The sequence below is a fragment of the Bos mutus genome, chromosome 12 (genome assembly GCF_027580195.1).
Source record: "Bos mutus isolate GX-2022 chromosome 12, NWIPB_WYAK_1.1, whole genome shotgun sequence".
Classification (NCBI taxonomy): domain Eukaryota; kingdom Metazoa; phylum Chordata; class Mammalia; order Artiodactyla; family Bovidae; genus Bos; species Bos mutus.
In genome coordinates, this window is record NC_091628.1 from 84,050,089 (window position 1) to 84,068,472 (window position 18,384).

Below are 18,384 nucleotides of genomic sequence, written 5' to 3' on the forward strand. Positions count from 1 at the left end.
CATTCAGTATCACAGTAATTCAAGTCTATGCCCCAACCAGTAACGCTGAAGAAGCTGAAATTGAACGGTTCTACGAAGACCTACAAGACCTTTTAGAACTAACACCCAAAAAAGATGTCCTTTTCATTATAGGGGACTGGAATGCAAAAGTAGGAAGTCAAGAAACACCTGGAGTAACAGGCAAATTTGGCCTTGGAATACGGAATGAAGCAGGGCAAAGACTAATAGAGTTTTGCCAAGAAAATGCGCTGGTCATAACAAACACCCTCTTCCAACAACACAAGAGAAGACTCTACACATGGACATCACCAGATGGTCAACACCAAAATCAGATTGATTATATTCTTTGCAGCCAAAGATGGAGAAGCTCTATACAGTCAACAAAAACAAGAGCTGACTGTGGCTCAGATCATGAACTCCTTATTGCCAAATTCAGACTTAAATTGAGGAAAGTAGGGAAAACCACTAGACCATTCAGGTATGACCTAAATCAAATCCCTTATGATTATACAGTGGAAGTAAGAAATAGATTTAAGGGCCTAGATCTGATAGATAGAGTGCCTGATGAACTATGGAATGAGGTTCGTGACATTGTACAGGAGACAGGATCAAGACCATCCCCATGGAAAAGAAATGCAAAAAAGCAAAATGGCTGTCTGGGGAGGCCTTACAAATAGCTGTGAAAAGAAGAGAAGCGAAAAGCAAAGGAGAAAAGGAAAGATGTAAGCATCTGAATGCAGAGTTCCAAAGAATAGCAAGAAGAGATAAGAAAGCCTTCCTCAGTGATCAATGGAAAGAAATAGAGGAAAACAACAGAATGGGAAAGACTAGAGATCTCTTCAAGAAAATTAGAGATACCAAGGAAACATTTCATGCAAAGATGGGCTCGATAAAGGACAGAAATGCTATGGACCTAACAGAAGCAGAAGATATTAAGAAGAGGTGGCAAGAATACACAGAAGAACTGTACAAAAAGGATCTTCATGACCCAGATAATCACGATGGTGTGATCACTGACCTAGAGCCAGACATCCTAGAATGTGAAGTTAAGTGGGCCTTAGAAAGCATCACTATGAACAAAGCTATTGGACATGATGGAATTCCAGTTGAGCTATTTCAAATCCTGAAAGATGATGCTGTGAAAGTGCTACACTCAATATGCCAGCAAATTTGGAAAACTCAGCAGTGGCCACAGGACTGGAAAAGGTCAGTTTTCATTCCAATCCCAAAGACAGGCAATGCCAAAGAATGCTCAAACTACTGCACAGTTGCACTCATCTCACACGCTAGTAAAGTAATGCTCAAAATTCTCCAAGCCAGGCTTCAACAGCATGTGAACCATGAACTTCCAGATGTTCAAGCTGGTTTTAGAAAAGGCAGAGGAACCAGAAATCAAATTGCCAACATCTGCTGGATCATCAAAAAAGCAAGAGAGTTCCAGAAAAACATCTATTTCTGCTTTATTGACTATGCCAAAGCCTTTGACTGTGTGGATCACAATAAACTGTGGAAAATTCTGAAAGAGATGGGAATACCAGACCACCTGACCTGCCTCTTGAGAACTTTGTATGCAGGTCAGGAAGCAACAGTTAGAACTGGACATGGAACAACAGACTGGTTCCAAATAGGAAAAGAAGTACGTCAAGGCTGTATATTGTCACCCTGCTTATTTAACTTATGTGCAGTGTACATCATGAGAAATGCTGGACTGGAAGAAACACAAGCTGGAAGCAAGATTTCCGGGAGAAATATCAATAACCTCAGATATGCAGATGACACCACCCTTATAGCAGAAAGTGAAGAGGAACTCAAAAGCCTCTTGATGAAAGTGAAAGTGGAGAGTGAAAAAGTTGGCTTAAAGTTCCAACATTCAGAAAACAAAGTTCATGGCATCTGGTCCCATCACTTCATGGGAAATAGATGGGGAAACAGTGGAAACAGTGTCAGACTTTATTTTTTTGGGCCCCAAAATCACTGCAGATGGTGACTGCAGCCATGAAATTAAAAGACGCTTACTCCTTGGAAGGAAAGTTATGACCAACGTACATAGCATTATCAAAAGCAGAGACGTTACTTTGCCAACAAAGGTTCATCTAGTCAAGGCTATGGTTTTTCCTGTGGTCATGTATGGATGTGAAAATTGGACTGTGAAGAAGGCTGAGCACCGAAGAATTGATGCTTTTGAACTGTGGTGTTGGAGAAGACTCTTGAGAGTCCCTTGGACTGCAAGGAGATCCAACCAGTCCATTCTGAAGGAGATCAGCCCTGGGATTTCTTTGGAAGGAATGATGCTAAAGCTGAAACTCCAGTACTTTGGCCACCTCATATGAAGAGTTGACTCATTGGAAAAGACTCTGATGCTGGGAGGGATTGGGGGCAGGAGGAGAAGGGGACGACAGAGGATGAGATGGCTGGATGGCATCACTGACTCGATGGACGTGAGTCTGGGTGAACTCTGGGAGTTGGTGATGGACAGGGAGGCCTGGCGTGCTGTGATTCACGGGGTCGCCAAGAGTCGGACACGACTGAGCGACTGAACTGAAATGAACTGAATGCGGGCAGCTTTAAAATTCAGTGTGGTAAAATCAGTTCAGTAATAAATTTCGATTTGGCTAATGTCTGAATGCTTTCTGTGATATAGAGACTGCTAGGTATTGGGGGTATAGTGGTGAACAAGACAGAAATGTCTTAAACAGAATTTAGGGTCTAGTGGGATAATTGAAATTTAATAATAATTATATTGTGATAAGGTTTCTAAAAAATAAAGTGTAGTGCTTTGAGAATTTTAAACTTGTTCTTGATGGGGGGAGTGGATATCAGTTTTCTTCAAGGAAGTGATATTTAAGGATGAATCAGGCAGAGTAGAGAGTGGAGGTTTTGCAAACATGACATATTTGAGAAAACGCGTGGTCTAATATGGCCAGAGTATGCAGTGAGGAGGAGCTGGACAGTACTTAGGTTGCACAGGTGGACAGATTGTGGAACCAGGTTTCACATTTTGGCCTTTTATCTTGAGGGCAGGAGAAGCCAGTGAAAGGTTCTAAGCAAATTTAATGATCATTTCAGTTCAGTTGCTCAGTCGTGTCTGACTCAGACTCGTGTCCATTGAGTGGATGATGCCATCCAGCATCTCATCCTCTGTTGTCCCCTTCTCCTCCCTCCGTCAGTCTTTCCCAGCATCAGGGTCTTTTCCAATGAGTCAGTTCTTCACATCAGGTGGCCAAAGTATTGGGAGTTTCAGCTTCAGCATCAATCCTTCTAATGAATATTCAGGACTTATTTCCTTTAGGATGGACTGGTTGGATCTCCTTGCAGTCCAAGGGACTCTCAAGAGTCTTCTCCAACACCACAGTTCAAAAGCATCAATTGTTTCAGGTTCAGCTTTCTTTATAGTCCAACTCTCACGTCCATACACTACTTGAAAAACCATAGCTTTGACTGGATAGACCTTTGTTGACAAAGTAATGTCTCTGCTTTTTAATATACTGTCTGGGTTGGTCATAGCTTTTCTTCCAAGGAGTAGGTGTCTTTTAATTTCATGGCTGCAGTCACCATCTGCAGTGATTTTGGAGCCCCCCAAAATAAATTCTATAACAGTTTCCATTTTTTCCCCATCTATTTCCCATGAAGTGATGGGACCAGATGCCATGATCTTAGTTTTCTTAATGTTGAGTTTTAAGCCAACTTTTTCACTCTCCTCTTTAACTTTCATCAAGAGGCTTTTTAATTCCTCTTTGCTTTCTGCCATAAGGGTGGTGTATCTGCATATCTGAGGTCATTGATATTTCTCCCGGAAATCTTGCTTCCAGCTTGTGCTTCATCCAGTCCAGCATTTCTCATGATGTATTCTACATATAAGTTAAGTAAGCAGGGTGACAATATACAGCTTTGACATACTCCTTTCCCAATTTGGAACCAGTCTGTTGTTCCATGTCCAGTTCCAGCTGTTGCTTCCTGACCTGCATAGAGGTTTCTCAAGAGGCAGGTCAGGTGGTTTGGTATTCCCATCTCTTGAAGAATTTCCCAGAATTTTTTGTGGTCCACACAGTCAAAGGCTTTGGCATAGTCAATAAAGCAGAAATAGATGTTTTTCTGGAACTCTCTCGCTTTTTCAATGATCCAGCAGATGTTGGCAATTTGATTTCTGGTTCCTCTGCCTTTTCTAAAACCAGCTTGAACATCTGGAAGTTCATGGTTCACATGCTGTTGAAGCCTGGCTTGGAGAATTTTAAGCATCACTTTACTAGTGTGTGAGATGAGTGCAATTGTGCAGTAGTTTGAGCATTCTTTGGCATTGCTTTTCTTTGGGATCGGAATGAAAACTGACCTTTTCCAGTCCTGTGGCCACTGCTGAGTTTTCCAAATTTGCTGGCATATTGAGTGTAGCACTTTCACAGCATCATCTTCCAGGATTTGAAATAGCTCAACTGGAATTCCATCACCTCCACTAGCTTTATTTGTAGTGATGCTTCCTAAGGCCCACTTAACTTCGCATTCCAGGATGTCTGGCTCTAGGTGAGTGATCACATCATCGTGATTATCTGGGTCATGAAGATCTTTTTTAAATAGTTCTGAGTATTCTTGCCACCTCTTCTTAGTATCTTGTGCTTTTGTTAGGTCCATATCTTTTCTGTCCTTTATTATGCCCATCTTTGTATGAAATGTTCCCTTGGTAGCTAATTTTCTTGAAGAGATCTCTGTAGTCTTTTTCATTCTATTGTTTTCCTAGTAACTATTAAAAGAGAAGCATGAAGAATAGTTTTTGTTATTTAACAATACAGAGATAAGTTTTTCTGATAAACATATTATATTTCAAGAACCAGGTTTTTTTTTTTTTTAATTTTGTATCCAAAATTCAATATTTGAAAAGAGCAAGGAAGAAACTGGTGCTGTTGAGAGCAACTGTGTGCTTAGTAGTAAATTCATTTAATCGTAATATCCTATCAGGTGATTCTTGCTGTTCTCTTTTTATGTATGGGGAAACAAAGACTCAGATCTCACATAAAGATAGGGATACAACTAGCAAGTGGTTTCGAGGTTTGAAATCTCATGCCCTTTTCAGTGTACCACACCACGTAGCTCTATCTAGTTTTTCTGTTGATATGTTTCCTTGAAAACTAGGTTGTGATAACAAAGATGGTAGTTACAGAAGCTATGAAGAGTGTTATAATTCTATCACATAAAAAGTATCTCTTCAATAAGCATCATAACATTTTTTAAATGGAGAGAACATTGGCAGTGCCATCCACAATTCTTATTTTACAAAAGAGAAAATTTAAAGGGATTAAGAACTTTAAGAAGCTACACTCAGTGCAGTGTTATAGTCCCGACTAAATCTTATTATTGGTAATTTATGATATTCAAGCTGGTGCTTTTTTTATCACACTCATCTTCTAATACATTTGGAGGGAATGGTAAAAAGTCTACTTTGTAATACAGTCAGAACTGTCTAGGAACACATGCTGAGCTGATGTCATATGGGCCAGCTTGAAATACTTCTAAAACAGCCTTCTTAGGAGTTTAGATATTAGATCTCTTCTCTTTAAATGTAGATTTCTATAGTCCTCCCTAAGAATATATATCTAAAGCCCGTATATCACTTTATTCTGATTCTGTTCATTTCTGAAAGGTAAGGTGATTTCCATGAATGGATTTTTGAATGAAGCACTTGGGTTAAATATAATAAATAGAAACACTTGTTTTCAAAAAGTAATAATCAGAATTCCTCCTTGCCTAGTAGATTTTACCTTCCCCAACATGAACATATTTTACCATGGTCTGTACAGCCTTACCTATCTTTGCAGATGGCCTTCGTGTCTCAGCTCTGCGAGTCCACTGGCTGAGTTCCTGGGCAGGAGGTTTCATCTCTCTGAGTCTCATTGGCATCTCTTGAGACTTCCTGAGGTTGTTATGAGATCCAGAGTGAACCTGATAAGCAGTGGTTTAAAGTATCAAATTGCCCTGACTCTTTGTCAATAAGGTCCTTTACTGATGATGATGTTACTTTTAGCAATGATACTTTCTAACATTAGTAGTACTAAGAGCTATCAAATTATTATATATGCAATTAGAAATTTTAATATGTATTCTAAACATGTGAACTTTCATACTTTTATGAAACTTTGTATTTTAGGTCATGTTTGATCTTGTTTTTTGTATCAAGAGAATGACCTCTACTGTATTTTTTCCCTTCATTTTTGGCTTGCTCAGGAATGAACATATTTTCACTTCCTTGGTGAAGGAATATAATATATATATACCTTAATGTCTTGCCCTTTAAAGAAGATTTTGTTATAACTTAAAAAAAAACTCAGCATAGTTTATACTAGATAACTAATTAGAAATTCTTGTCCTATTTGTTAATGAGTTTAATAATGTGTTTTTCTGCTATTAATAAAAATACCAGAGAGACTTGTTTCTAATGCTTTGAGATATTTATGAACTTTAAAGGATTTAATAAAAAATTTTGGCAAATCAAAGTAAAACATTTCTTTTCTTTAAACCTAAAGTCTTTTGGATATGCTGAAACTGGAAGGAAAAATGATGAATGGTCTTCACAGTCTTGGGCTCAAAGGAGAAGATATGAGCAAGTTTTTAAAATTAAGCACACGTAGTTGGGATCATACCTATGCACTGGATATTAGACATTCTTCTATCATGGTAAGTGCTCCTGTAATTTCTCATTTTAAAACACCAATACAGTATACTAACGCATATATATGGAATTTAGAAAGATGGTAACAATAACCCTGTGTACGAGACAGCAAAAGAGACACTAATATATAGAACAGCCTTATGGACTCTGTGGGAGAGGGAGAGGGTGGGAAGATTTGGGAGAATGGCATTGAAACATGTAAAATATCATGTATGAAACGAGATGCCAGTCCAGGATCGATGCACGATACTGGATGCTTGGGGCTAGAGCACTGGGACGACCCAGAGGGATGGTATGGGGAGGGAGGAGGGAGGAGGGTTCAGGATGGGGAACACATGTATACCTGTGGCGGATTCATTTTGATATTTGGCAAAACTAATACAATTATGTAAAGTTTAAAAATAAAATTAAAAAAAAAAAATAAAGTATCAACCAGTCAAAAAAGAAAAAAAAAAACAAAAAACCTTTAGTAGACTTAAGACTTAAAACCAGATATTGGCAGACTTTAGAATTAATTTAAGCATTTTGAAAGAGGTTATAGGAGTGAGAAGAAAAAGTAAAACCAGACTCATTCCTTCTCCCCCGTAGATCTTCCTTTCCCCTTTCTTGTATTCTCTGTACTTCCTCAGGAGAATATCTACGCAGCTCATTCAGTATCCTTTCCAGCTTTAAAGGTAAAATGAGAACAACAGAATAACTGCCTAAGCAACAGCAGCAATAAAATACCAAATGGTTAATACCTGAGGAATATATGAATACCACCTTAATATAGTGAAAATCTTGCCCCACAATTTGTGGTGGCTTCCTGATGTTCTGGTCCATGTATTACAGCCTAAGTGAATTTTTTTGATATCTGATCACATCACTTTTCCTTCTTTAAAGCATAAAAATAGTCCATGGTATGGCCTAATAGGTGGAAATGGCTTATTTCCTCCTTTTCCGGCCAGAACAATCTTCCCACCTATAGAGTTAGTCAGCCATCCAGGAATCAGAGAATGATAACAGCACCAAAGAACTGCTGCGTTGCCTGAACATCAGAGACCTCAGACTGAAGACAAACTACATCCGTTATTTGTTAGTTGGACCATTGTATTTTCTAGGACAGTTTTATAAGTTACTTGTTTGTTGGCTCCAGGTTTTTTTTTTTTTTAACTACTGTTTAGACCATGTCCTCTCACTGACTGAATTTTACTCTTACTTGGATCTCTTTATACTCAATAACAGATATCTTTTTCTAATAATGTTTTTATCAGTAAGAGGAATGACCATGATAGTTACTTTAATTCTTTGTGCCTTTTATTTTAAGCATTTATGCTTTTGACCATTTTCACAAAAATTGGGGTGAGATAAAATGAGGGAAGTAATTTTCAAAGCTATTCTCAACATAACAAATAGACCTGTAAAGAAACTTTCCAACTCCATTTATGAAATAGCATCCTTATCCTCCAAGGTTGGCTGTGGAAGATGGTCAGTCACATGGGGGGAGCAGTCTCCTGATGCTGTTCCCATTGCCCACACCGCCCACAGAGTCTCCTCCTGTATGCTATAAAGACTCCTCTCTTGCCCAGCTCTTGGACACTATGAGGAGGCATTCTTTTCCAAGGAACTTCTTGGAAGTAATTTTTATTGAGGTAAAATATAATATAAGGTAATGCTCTGTTAGGCATTTTAAGTCTGTAATTCATTGGCATTAAATATATTCACAGTCTTGTCCAACTGTCACCATTATCTGTTTCCAGAACTTCATCATTTCAAATAGATACCCATTCCCTTCTCCCTTAAGTGCCTGATAACCTCTGTTCTACTTTTTGTCTCTGTGAATTTGCCTCTTCCCATACTGCATGTAAGGGTAGTCATATGATATTTGTCCAATTATGCCTGACTTGTTTCACTCACCATGATGTTTTCAAGGTTCATCCATATTGTAGCATGTATAAGAATTTCATCCCTTCTAAGGCTAGTAATTTTTAAAGTATCTATTTTACATACTATTAAGGGAAGCTTTATGTCTCAGATGCTTCTATTTTTACACTTGGAAAGTGCCTGTCTAAATAGAAAATTGTTTCTGAGACTTAATTCTCTAGCTACCTCCAGAAAGATTAACTGGCACAAAATGCAGACCTCTGAGGTCTCAGTACTGTTCAACTTGGTCTGTTAGAGCAGCAAAATTAGCTCACACGTAAGCTTTATTTTTGCTTCATAGCATTTGCTACCACCCATTATGATATGTATTCATTTATAATCTTTTTCCAATGGAATGTAAGTGCCCCCCACTCCAGGACTTTGTTAAATACCGTCAACATTCATCGGTTCAGTTCAGTTCAGTTCAGTCGCTCAGTCGTGTCCGACTCTTTGCGACCCCATGAATCACAGCACGCCAGGCCTCCCTGTCCATCACCAACTCCCGGAGTTCACTCAGACTCATGTCCATCGAGTCAGTGATGCCATCCAGCCATCTCATCCTCTGTCGTCCCCTTCTCCTCCTGCCCCCAATCCCTCTCAAAAGCATCAGAGTCTTTTCCAATGAGTCAGCTCTTCGCATGAGGTGGCCAAAGTACTGAAGTTTCAGCTTTAGCATCATTCCTCCAAAGAAATCCCAGGGCTGATCTCCTTCAGAATGGACTGGTTGGATCTCCTTGCAGTCCAAGGGACTCTCAAGGGTCTTCTCCATCACCACAGTTCCAAAGCATCAAATCTTTGGCACTCAGCCTTCTTCACAGTCCAACTCTCACATCCATACATGACCACAGGAAAAACCATCTTATTTAATAGGAAGTACGCCCCCCCAAAATTGCTGAATATCTTAATGTCAAAACAAAGTTATTCATGAATGAATGCAGTACTTTGCTTTAAATTGTTTTCCCCCCGAATCTGTCTCTCTCCTTAGTTTTTGTCTTTACAGACAAAGCTGAGTCTCTGAGTTAAGTCATTTCTGATTTCTATGTTTATACCCTCCCCCTCAAAATATGAGGGGTTGGCAGTTTATTTCCTAAAAGTCTGGTTGAGAATTGAGGAAGAACTTAAGGGTTATTAGTTTTCTTCCATCCCTGACTTATCATTTCAGGTTTCTCTATCTCAGACTTCAGGAGTCACAGTTTAGATTTTATCTACTTTAATTGCTGTGTGTTTGCAGCCTTTATATAGTACCTCAGGTATGTGAAAAGTCAGTAAAAAGTATCATAGGATTATGTGTTTGGCTCCTCTGGATTGTAATTTCTTTTTAGTTCACTGGTGCCAGACCACCTACAGTGATGGGGTCTTTGGTCATATTGTAGCAGAACTACCCTTACAACTATTTTTTGTATTTTAGTTAAGAGTGTAACTTGACAACCACACCCCACAGTCATAAAGGCAAATTTCCTTGTCCTCGTCCAATAATGATGCTGTTAATCAGTTGACTAGACATGTGGGTTTATTTCTGGACTTTGAGTTCAGTTCTGTTGATCTATATCTCCAGCACCAGGCTGTTTATTTTTTTTTACTGTAGCTTTGTAGTGACTTTAAAAATTGTGAATTTTTAATTTTTAAAGTCCTACAACTTTATTCTTCATCTTTAAGATTGTCTTGGCATTTTACACCTTTTTCCTTTCTTTTTGAATTACGGAATGAGCTTGTCCATTTCTGTTAAAAAAAAAAAAAAAGACAAGCTGGAATTTTTATTGATATTTTGTTGAATCGATAAATTATTTAAGGAATATTGCCATTTAGACATATTACAGTTGCTATTTAGACATCTTCCAATCCGTGAATGTGAGGTGCCTTTCCATTTATTTAGCATAATTTCTTTCAACAGTGTTTTGCAGCTTTCAGTGTAAGTTTCAGGGTTGTTAAATTATTTTTAAGTATTTTACACTTTCTGATGTTACTATAAATGGAATTGTTTCCTTATGTTTAATTTAGAATTTTTCATTGCCTTTTATTTTTTTGTTGTTGAAATACTGAATACTGTGGCACTTCCTAGAAGTCAGATTCTCACCCCTCCCTGGGATTTGTGATTATTGCTGTTTGCTGTTGTTTAATAGTGACTCATTTTATAGAGTCTGTATTCTTTTTCATGTGTGGCCACAGAAATCTCTGTTAGGTTAGCCTATTCATCTGCTAACTACTGGACCGAGATTTTACTTAAATACCTGGAACCAGAAAATCTCCCAATCTTTGCATCTGGACAGAGGTGCTTTGTGTGTGTCACACGTGGAGGGAGGGAGAGTAGCACACACTGAACATTCAACCAGGCGGTCTGCATCTCTGCATTCACCTTCAATTCTTGTTTGCGTAGAGCTTGAAAGTCAACCAGAAGTGAGAATTTTGGGCCTTCTCTCGGTCTTTCCTGAGCATGTCCATGGCCTTGTACATTCCCAGGAATTCATCAGAACCTCTCAAAGCCCTATTTCCCATTTCCCAACCTTTCCTCACTAGGTTTGTAGTTACTTCAACGTGTATTCCAACGATTTTCTATTTCAGGAGTGTCTAAACATTTTCCAGTAAATGCTTTACATAAATTAGAGTAACAGGTTTCATACTAGGCAAATTATGAGTGAGGCAGGGTAAAGGCAAGACTCTTCAGAAGGTTTTCTAGGAAGTCACCGGACAGTTCAGACAAAAAGTTACAATTCTTTCAGAATAAAGCCCATTCTCCTGCTTCCAATATTGGTACTGGAATGTGAGCTGTCATTTTCAAGGCTACTGTTTAGGCTGGTAGCAGTAAATGGGATTGAGGTAAATTATTACAATACCACAAATCTCAGTGTTCTTACTGAGATTCAGCGTTTTTTCTTAAATAAACACTCTCAAGGTTGCTGTAAAATTTTGATTGGTTTTCATGGTTTTGAAAATGATCATTCCCACAGATTTTCTAGTTTTTCCATGTTTTTGTATAAGGTTGAAGTTTTGGAATTTCTTACTTAGATGTTTTAGCTAATGTCACTCCCCCAAAAGAACTCAAAAGATGTGAACTATAAGTCTTTGCTTCCCTCAGAATGAGTATCAGCCTCTAACAGATTGACCTATCCTGTGATTCTTTGTTGACTTGTATAACTCCCTGGACGTTGAGGTTGTTTTACAGGTTCTAATCAATAAATGACAACATCTTCTTTTCAGTATCTTGGAAGCCTAGTAGATAGCCAGGGCCTGAGTTATGACCAGCAGAACAGATGGAGGTAGATCTTTGGACTGTCAGTGCCAGTTCTGCACACGACTTTGTGAGGCGCCCTTCTAGTTCCTGTTGCTGCTTCTGTGTGTATGCTCACCTGAGACTAGAGGCAGGGCAGTCAGTGTCTGGGGACCTAGTCACCGTGATTTCCCGTGTTGTCTCTGTAGTTCTCCAAAACGGATCCGGATATCACCTCAACTGCTTCACCCAGCACTCATGGCCATAAATTGTGTCATTTCTATAGTTTTCTAACTTTAGTATTTGTGATAAGAATCACGTAGGGCACTTGTTTTGAATGGGAATTATTTAGTAGGTCTGAAGTGGTGCCAAGGAATCTGCATTTTAAATAAACCCATTCAGCTGTTTTGATCCACATCAAAAGCTACTCAACCTCCAGTCGTGAATTCAGGTTCAGTGGGACTGGTGCATAAAGCATAATGCTGGTTTCTCACTTGAAATAAAAAAAATATAATTCACCACCAAGGGGATAAGATACTCACATCATGTATCTTTTCCATATTGGAGAGCCAGATATGACTGTCATTTGCTGTTTGAATTATCTTCCTTCAGACTGCAGTTGTGAAAATGCCCCCGGGAACAAAATTGAGGTGGTGCTTGCCTCATGTTCCTCCTGCTTTCAAGGGTTGTAGCTCCTTAGTTCTTGATTGTTGATTGACCCATACCTCCAAGCCTCTAAACAATGGTTTTCTCTTCCTGTTGTCATTGTTTCAGGAGAGAGGGCCAGTTAAATATAAGCTATTCCACCTTGATTAGAACTGGATGTCCTAAGTGTCGGTTTTAAAAATTTAATTTTTCTAAGTCATTTTATTTTCCTTACGTCCAAACTTTTAAATTTTAGAGAGGTGAATGACCTCATTGCCTCCTATACCTTAAATGGTTTATGAAGACTATTTAATATAGTTTAATTTTTTAATATGAAAAACAAACAAGTAAATAGTCAATTGTTTCAAAGGAAATGTAATGTAAAGGCTATGGGAATGTAAAATTGTTGCACATAATGTTTGTTCCTTATAGAATATTCATCTAGCTTCTTATACTTAATCAGAAATGTAGAAAATCTTAGGTATATTTCACTTGCTATTTGATAAAGTCAGATTTGGCTTTGAAAATGATTTAAGTATTAATATAGCTTTCACAGCTTTCTGGATTCTTTTCTAGTGGGTTAATAACTTAGAAACTGATGAGATGTATTTAACATGGCCTTCAAGTTACCAGGAACTTTTGAAACCAGTATTCCCTGGAAGTATACCTTTCATAAGGCGTAATTTTCATAATTTGGTGAGTTTTATATTTTGAAATTTTGTGTGCATCTTTTATAAAGATATCACTGGTTTTTTTGGTACTACCTTGCTGTTGGTAATTAGGCATCTGAGTAATAAGAAAGTATTTGCCTAATGTAATAAGCTTGAGGTGGCATGGCTGACTAGGTTTCACAAGCTAGCAGGCCTTTTATTGTTTTATACCTGTTTATTGTTTTATTGTTTATACCTGCCTTTTATTGTTTTATCCCCATGTACTTTTATAATACCAATATTAAGTTGATGGGTTACTATTAAATTTTCTAAAAGGAATTTATGATCAAACTTTACTTCTATAAGAATTAATAAATTTCAGTACATTTAAGGGAAAAATAAATACTACTTTGTAATCTGTGCATATAAATGTTCATTATTACAGTGTTAGGTAACCTTACAGAAATTTAAACTGTGGAGAAAACATCGAGGGCTTTTACAGTTTTTCACATAGTAAGTGAATATCTTAGTTCCTACAGCAGATGTTAAGCCATTATTTTTTTGGTCAAAATTCAATTTGTTTCTTTTTTTAAAAATTTATCACAGAAAATCCAGTGAAAACTTAGAATAAGGTATTTCACTTCCAATAAAAAAAAAACAAAAACATTTACTTTGAGCTGTGCTTCAAAAAGAAGATGAGTAATCTGATTAAATTTCATGTATTATTATATTTGAGTGGATAGCTTTTAGAAATTCATCATAAACTATGAAACTCCTATATACATTCCTCAAAATTCTTTACTAGAAAGTTTTAAGAAATTTACCTTGAATTTCATACTTTTAGTTACAGAAATTATATTAAATTTCAATTTCATAAAAATTCTGAAGTGTTAAAATGGTGATTATAGACTGTCTACTTTTTTTTAGGTTCTGTTTATTGATCCTGCTCAAGAATATACCATGGATTTTATAAAAGTTGCTGAACTTTTCTATCATCATAAAATTCCTCTTAGGTAATTGTCAATTTATAACTGTCAATTGAAGGAAATCCAGTGATGTTCACGTTGTGTTACACAGGGTATTAATGTGGAATTCAAAGTGATGTTATCTCAGTGCTGTATGTTGTGAAGAATCATACACCCTTATGATAGACTCTGTTAATCACACCTGCTTGCTAATCTTGTTTACTGTATTACCTTCCTGAGAGAATGATCTTGTCACTTTGGGTGCTTAAAGATAGATCCATTTCCTATGGTTGTGTTAAGAGTACACTTCTCGGCCCCCCCTTTTTTTTTCTGGAAAAAAAAGTAGCCACTTGATAATGTCACTACCACAGAGTTTTACATTTTGGAAGACTCCTACAGAGATGAGAATTTTGGTGAATAGTCATTACAAATCAAACCTTTTCAAACAGTGATACTCTTCTTTACCCCATCTGTTAACTCATTCCCTCCATCTTGATGTTGAAGTCTAATAATGTTTAAAATAAGTGGTTTGTTATGGTTCAAGAGGGAGTTGTAACATTTCTTATTCATCTTCTTTCCTAGAATTGGTTTTGTGTTCATTGTTAATACAGATGATGAGGTTGATGGAAAAAATGATGTTGGAGTTGCCCTTTGGCGAGCTTTCAATTATATTGCAGAAGAGAATGGTGTATCACAAGCGTTTATGTTCATAGTACATGTGAGTTAATGCACTACATATAGTTTCTTCAGAATGTAGAGTGTTTTTGTGTTATCATTATTACTATTTGTTTTAACACTTTAGTTTATAAAAACTGTCATGATAGATTAGTGCACAAGATGAATGATTCTTGCAACTCTCAGCTTAAGTACACAATATTGTCCCCACTTTATAAACAAGGCAACTGAGGCTCGGCCAAAATCTGAATTTGTTTACGTTTACCCAACTGATAAAGGAACATAAATTCTATACATAAATTTAGAGGAAGCATATTGATAGAAAATAATTAGAGAATTCTTGAACTGGGTTTTGAATAAAATCATGAATGGAGAAGATTATTTCAAATTTAAATGTTCTAAGTGACAAAATTTATAAGACTTCGTAGAGATTTTCAAAGGAGGAAAACTTCGTGGCAGCAAATTGGTATCAGAATGATAAACGATAAGATTGATACTGAATCTGACAAACTAAGACATTGGTAAGAATCTGATTAAGGAAGTAACATGAGGTAAGAAGATTATTTTATAATGGTGGCTCTCTTATGGCTCATAATGGAAATATAAATGCATTAAGGAACTGTATTGTTGGTGTTAAGAGAGATTATAGCTTTAAAAATCTATTGATTTTTATATTTATTGTTCTATGGCTTGTCAACCATTATTATAACTTCCTATCATATTGGAATGGACTTAAACAGCTGGTAGCTGGGCAGTTAATGATAATCTGGTACAAACAGATAGGATCTCACACCTTATGTAAAAAATAATATCAGGTAGTTTAAAAACTTAGTGTGAAAAACAAAGCATTAAGATGTTAGAAAGAAATTAGGACCCCAAAGGAGTTAAGGTTCCTCAATAATATTTTAAAAATTATGAGTCTGAAGGAGAATACTGATAGATTTAGCTACTTACAAATGAAAACCAGTGCATTGTTCATCAGATATCATAAAACAGATATCACAAAGTAGTGAAGGAAAAAGTTCCAAGGAAGAGAAATATTTGCAGTACATGATATGTATTAGATTTCCTGCAAATTGAAAAACCCAATGAAAAAAATACATAGAGATTTTTCAAAATATTAGAGGATACATTAATGTGAAGCCAAAATGTATTGAAATTATTAAAGTAAGTAAATGTTTATTACAATTAATGGTAACTGAGTATCTCGGAAATCATAAAAATGCAAATAAAGCTTACCCTGAGATATATCTTATCTCCGATAATCTGGCAGTAATTAAGAAAGCTGACAGTATCATACATTAATGAGAATGGATAACAATGGAAATTCCTTTACACTGTTACACTGCCTATAAGAATATGAATTGGTATAACCACTTTGAGAAACAATTGTAGTTCTTCAAAATTTGAGGTTAAGTTTGCATATTCCCTACACACATGCACACACACATACTTTGAGACAAATCGTTGCTGTAGGAGACTATTAGCAGAATCATGCACAATAGCAACAAACTGGAAACTACATATATATGGTATATTGGTATACTATATATATATAATCCATATTAATCAGTAAAATTTAATCATTTCACATGATGGATCATGATATGCTAAAATTATGGATGTATTAGAGGCATAATGAAAGTATAGAAGGCCAACATATTACCATGTACTATTTAAAGCTCAAAAAGCAAACAAAACTAAATATCATAGTGCCTGGAAATATATTCAGATAAAACTCTAGAACTTAAAAGGTAAGGAAATGGTAAACATAAACAAGATGATGCTTGCTTCTGAGGGAATAGAGGGAGATGACATTGGGAGGAAAATTGTGCTTCACCAATAGATTGCCAGGAGAAGTATCAATAACCTCACATATGCAGTTGACACCACCCTTATGGCAGAAAGTGAAGAAGAACTAAAAAGCCTCTTGATGAAAGTGAAAGAGGAGAGTGAAAAAGTTGGCTTAAAGCTCAACATTCAGAAAACGAAGATCATGGCATCTGGTCCCATCACTTCATGGGAAATAGATGGAGAAACAGTAGAAACAGTGTCAGACTTGATTTTTTTGGGCTCCAAAATCACTGCAGATGGTGATTGCAGCCATGAAATTAAAAGATGCTTACTCCCTGGAAGAAAAGTTATGGCCAACCTAAACAACATATTAAAAAGCAGAGACATTCCTTTGCCATAAAGGTCTGTTTAGTCAAGGCTATGGTTTTTCTCGTAGTCGTGTATGGATGTGAGAGTTGGACTGTGAAGAAAGCTGAGCGCCAAAGAATTGATGCTTTTGAACTGTGGTGTTGGAGAAGACTCTTGAGAGTCCCTTGGACTGCAAGGAGATCCAGCCAGTCCATTCTAAAGGAGATCAGTCCTGGGTGTTCTTTGGAAGGAATGATGCTAAAGCTGAAACTCCAGTACTTTGGCCACCTCATGTGAAGAGTTGACTCGTTGGAAAAGACTCTGATGCTGGGAGGGATTGGGGGCAGGAGGAGAAGGGGACGACAGAGGATGAGATGGCTGGATGGCATCACCAACTCGATGGACGTGAGTTTGAGTGAACTCCGGGAGTTGGTGATGGACAGGGAGGCCTTGCGTGCTGCAATTCATGGGGTCGCAAAGACTCAGACACGACTGAGCGACTGAACTGAACTGATATTATAATCCACAGTGATGTTCATTTTCAGTGTTATCTGGTTTGTTCGTGGAGATGGTTCGTTTTGTTATACTTCATAATGTCCCATACTTTTTTTGCTTACCAAGTTACATAACATTTCTTAAAATTATATATGGCTGAGTCCCTTTGCTATTCACCTGAAGCTACCACAACATTGTTAATAGACTATGCATGCGTGCTAAGTCACTTCTGTCATGTCCAACTCTTTGCAACCCTATGAACCATAGCTTCCCAGGCTTCTCCGTCCTTGGGATTTTCAAAGCAAGAATACTGGACTGGGTTGCCATGTCTTTCTCCAGGGCATCCTCCCAACCCTGGGATTAAACCTGGGTCTCCTGCATTGCAGGCAGATTCTTTATCATCTGAGCCACCAGGGAAGCCCATAGCCCAATACAAAATAGAAAGTTTAAAGTTTGGGGAAAAAATTTAGACATTCTGAAGCCAAGCAATTGGAGATTGAATCACAAAAATTTGAAATTATGTATGATGTTCAAAGGTGTAAGTCTGTAATATTTGGGTTAAAGTACTTACATATCTGCAAGTTTGCCTTCCTAACTAGATTATAAATTTCACAAGATTGAAAATCTCTCTCTTGTGCTTACAAGATGTTACATACACATGTTAATGAAAATGAAAGGATTTATATTTTTATTTCAGGTCTCAAATTCTCATAGTGTATTAATATATTTAGATTACACGCAGTCTTTTGCTTTCCATAGGAACAGAGTTGGTTTAAAAAAGGACTGCATTTTTAATAAACATTTGCATATAAACTATGTTATTTAAAATGTGAATAAATTGCATGGCATCGCAAATTCCTCAAAAAAAGTTTTTGAAATTATAAATAAGAAGATTGAATTGTTATGTATCTAAAGTAGCTTATGTAAGACATTCTAGCTAACTTAGATACCTTAGGAATACCTAATATTTTTAAAGTAACAAATTAGTAAAATGACTGACCTCAAAGACTTTTCATATATAACTTTTGCTATATTCAGAATTTTATTTTC

The 18,384-nt window shown here is 36.9% G+C and overlaps 1 protein-coding gene across 4 annotated transcripts in view; it reads left to right on the forward strand.

Annotated features, from left to right (window-relative positions):
• Positions 1-18,384, forward strand: part of UGGT2 (UDP-glucose glycoprotein glucosyltransferase 2) — a 148,627-nt gene that overhangs the window by 50,857 nt on the left and 79,386 nt on the right. For all 4 annotated transcript variants that reach the window (XR_011466363.1, XR_011466362.1, XM_070380811.1 and 1 more), the window contains exons 12-15: positions 6,510-6,660; positions 12,984-13,103; positions 13,985-14,070; positions 14,605-14,740. Coding sequence is in view for 2 of the 4 variants with exons in the window: in XM_070380811.1 (XP_070236912.1) it covers positions 6,510-6,660; positions 12,984-13,103; positions 13,985-14,070; positions 14,605-14,740 (493 nt within the window). In the remaining 2 variants the exon portion in view is untranslated. The remainder of the gene's footprint in view (positions 1-6,509; positions 6,661-12,983; positions 13,104-13,984; positions 14,071-14,604; positions 14,741-18,384) is intronic.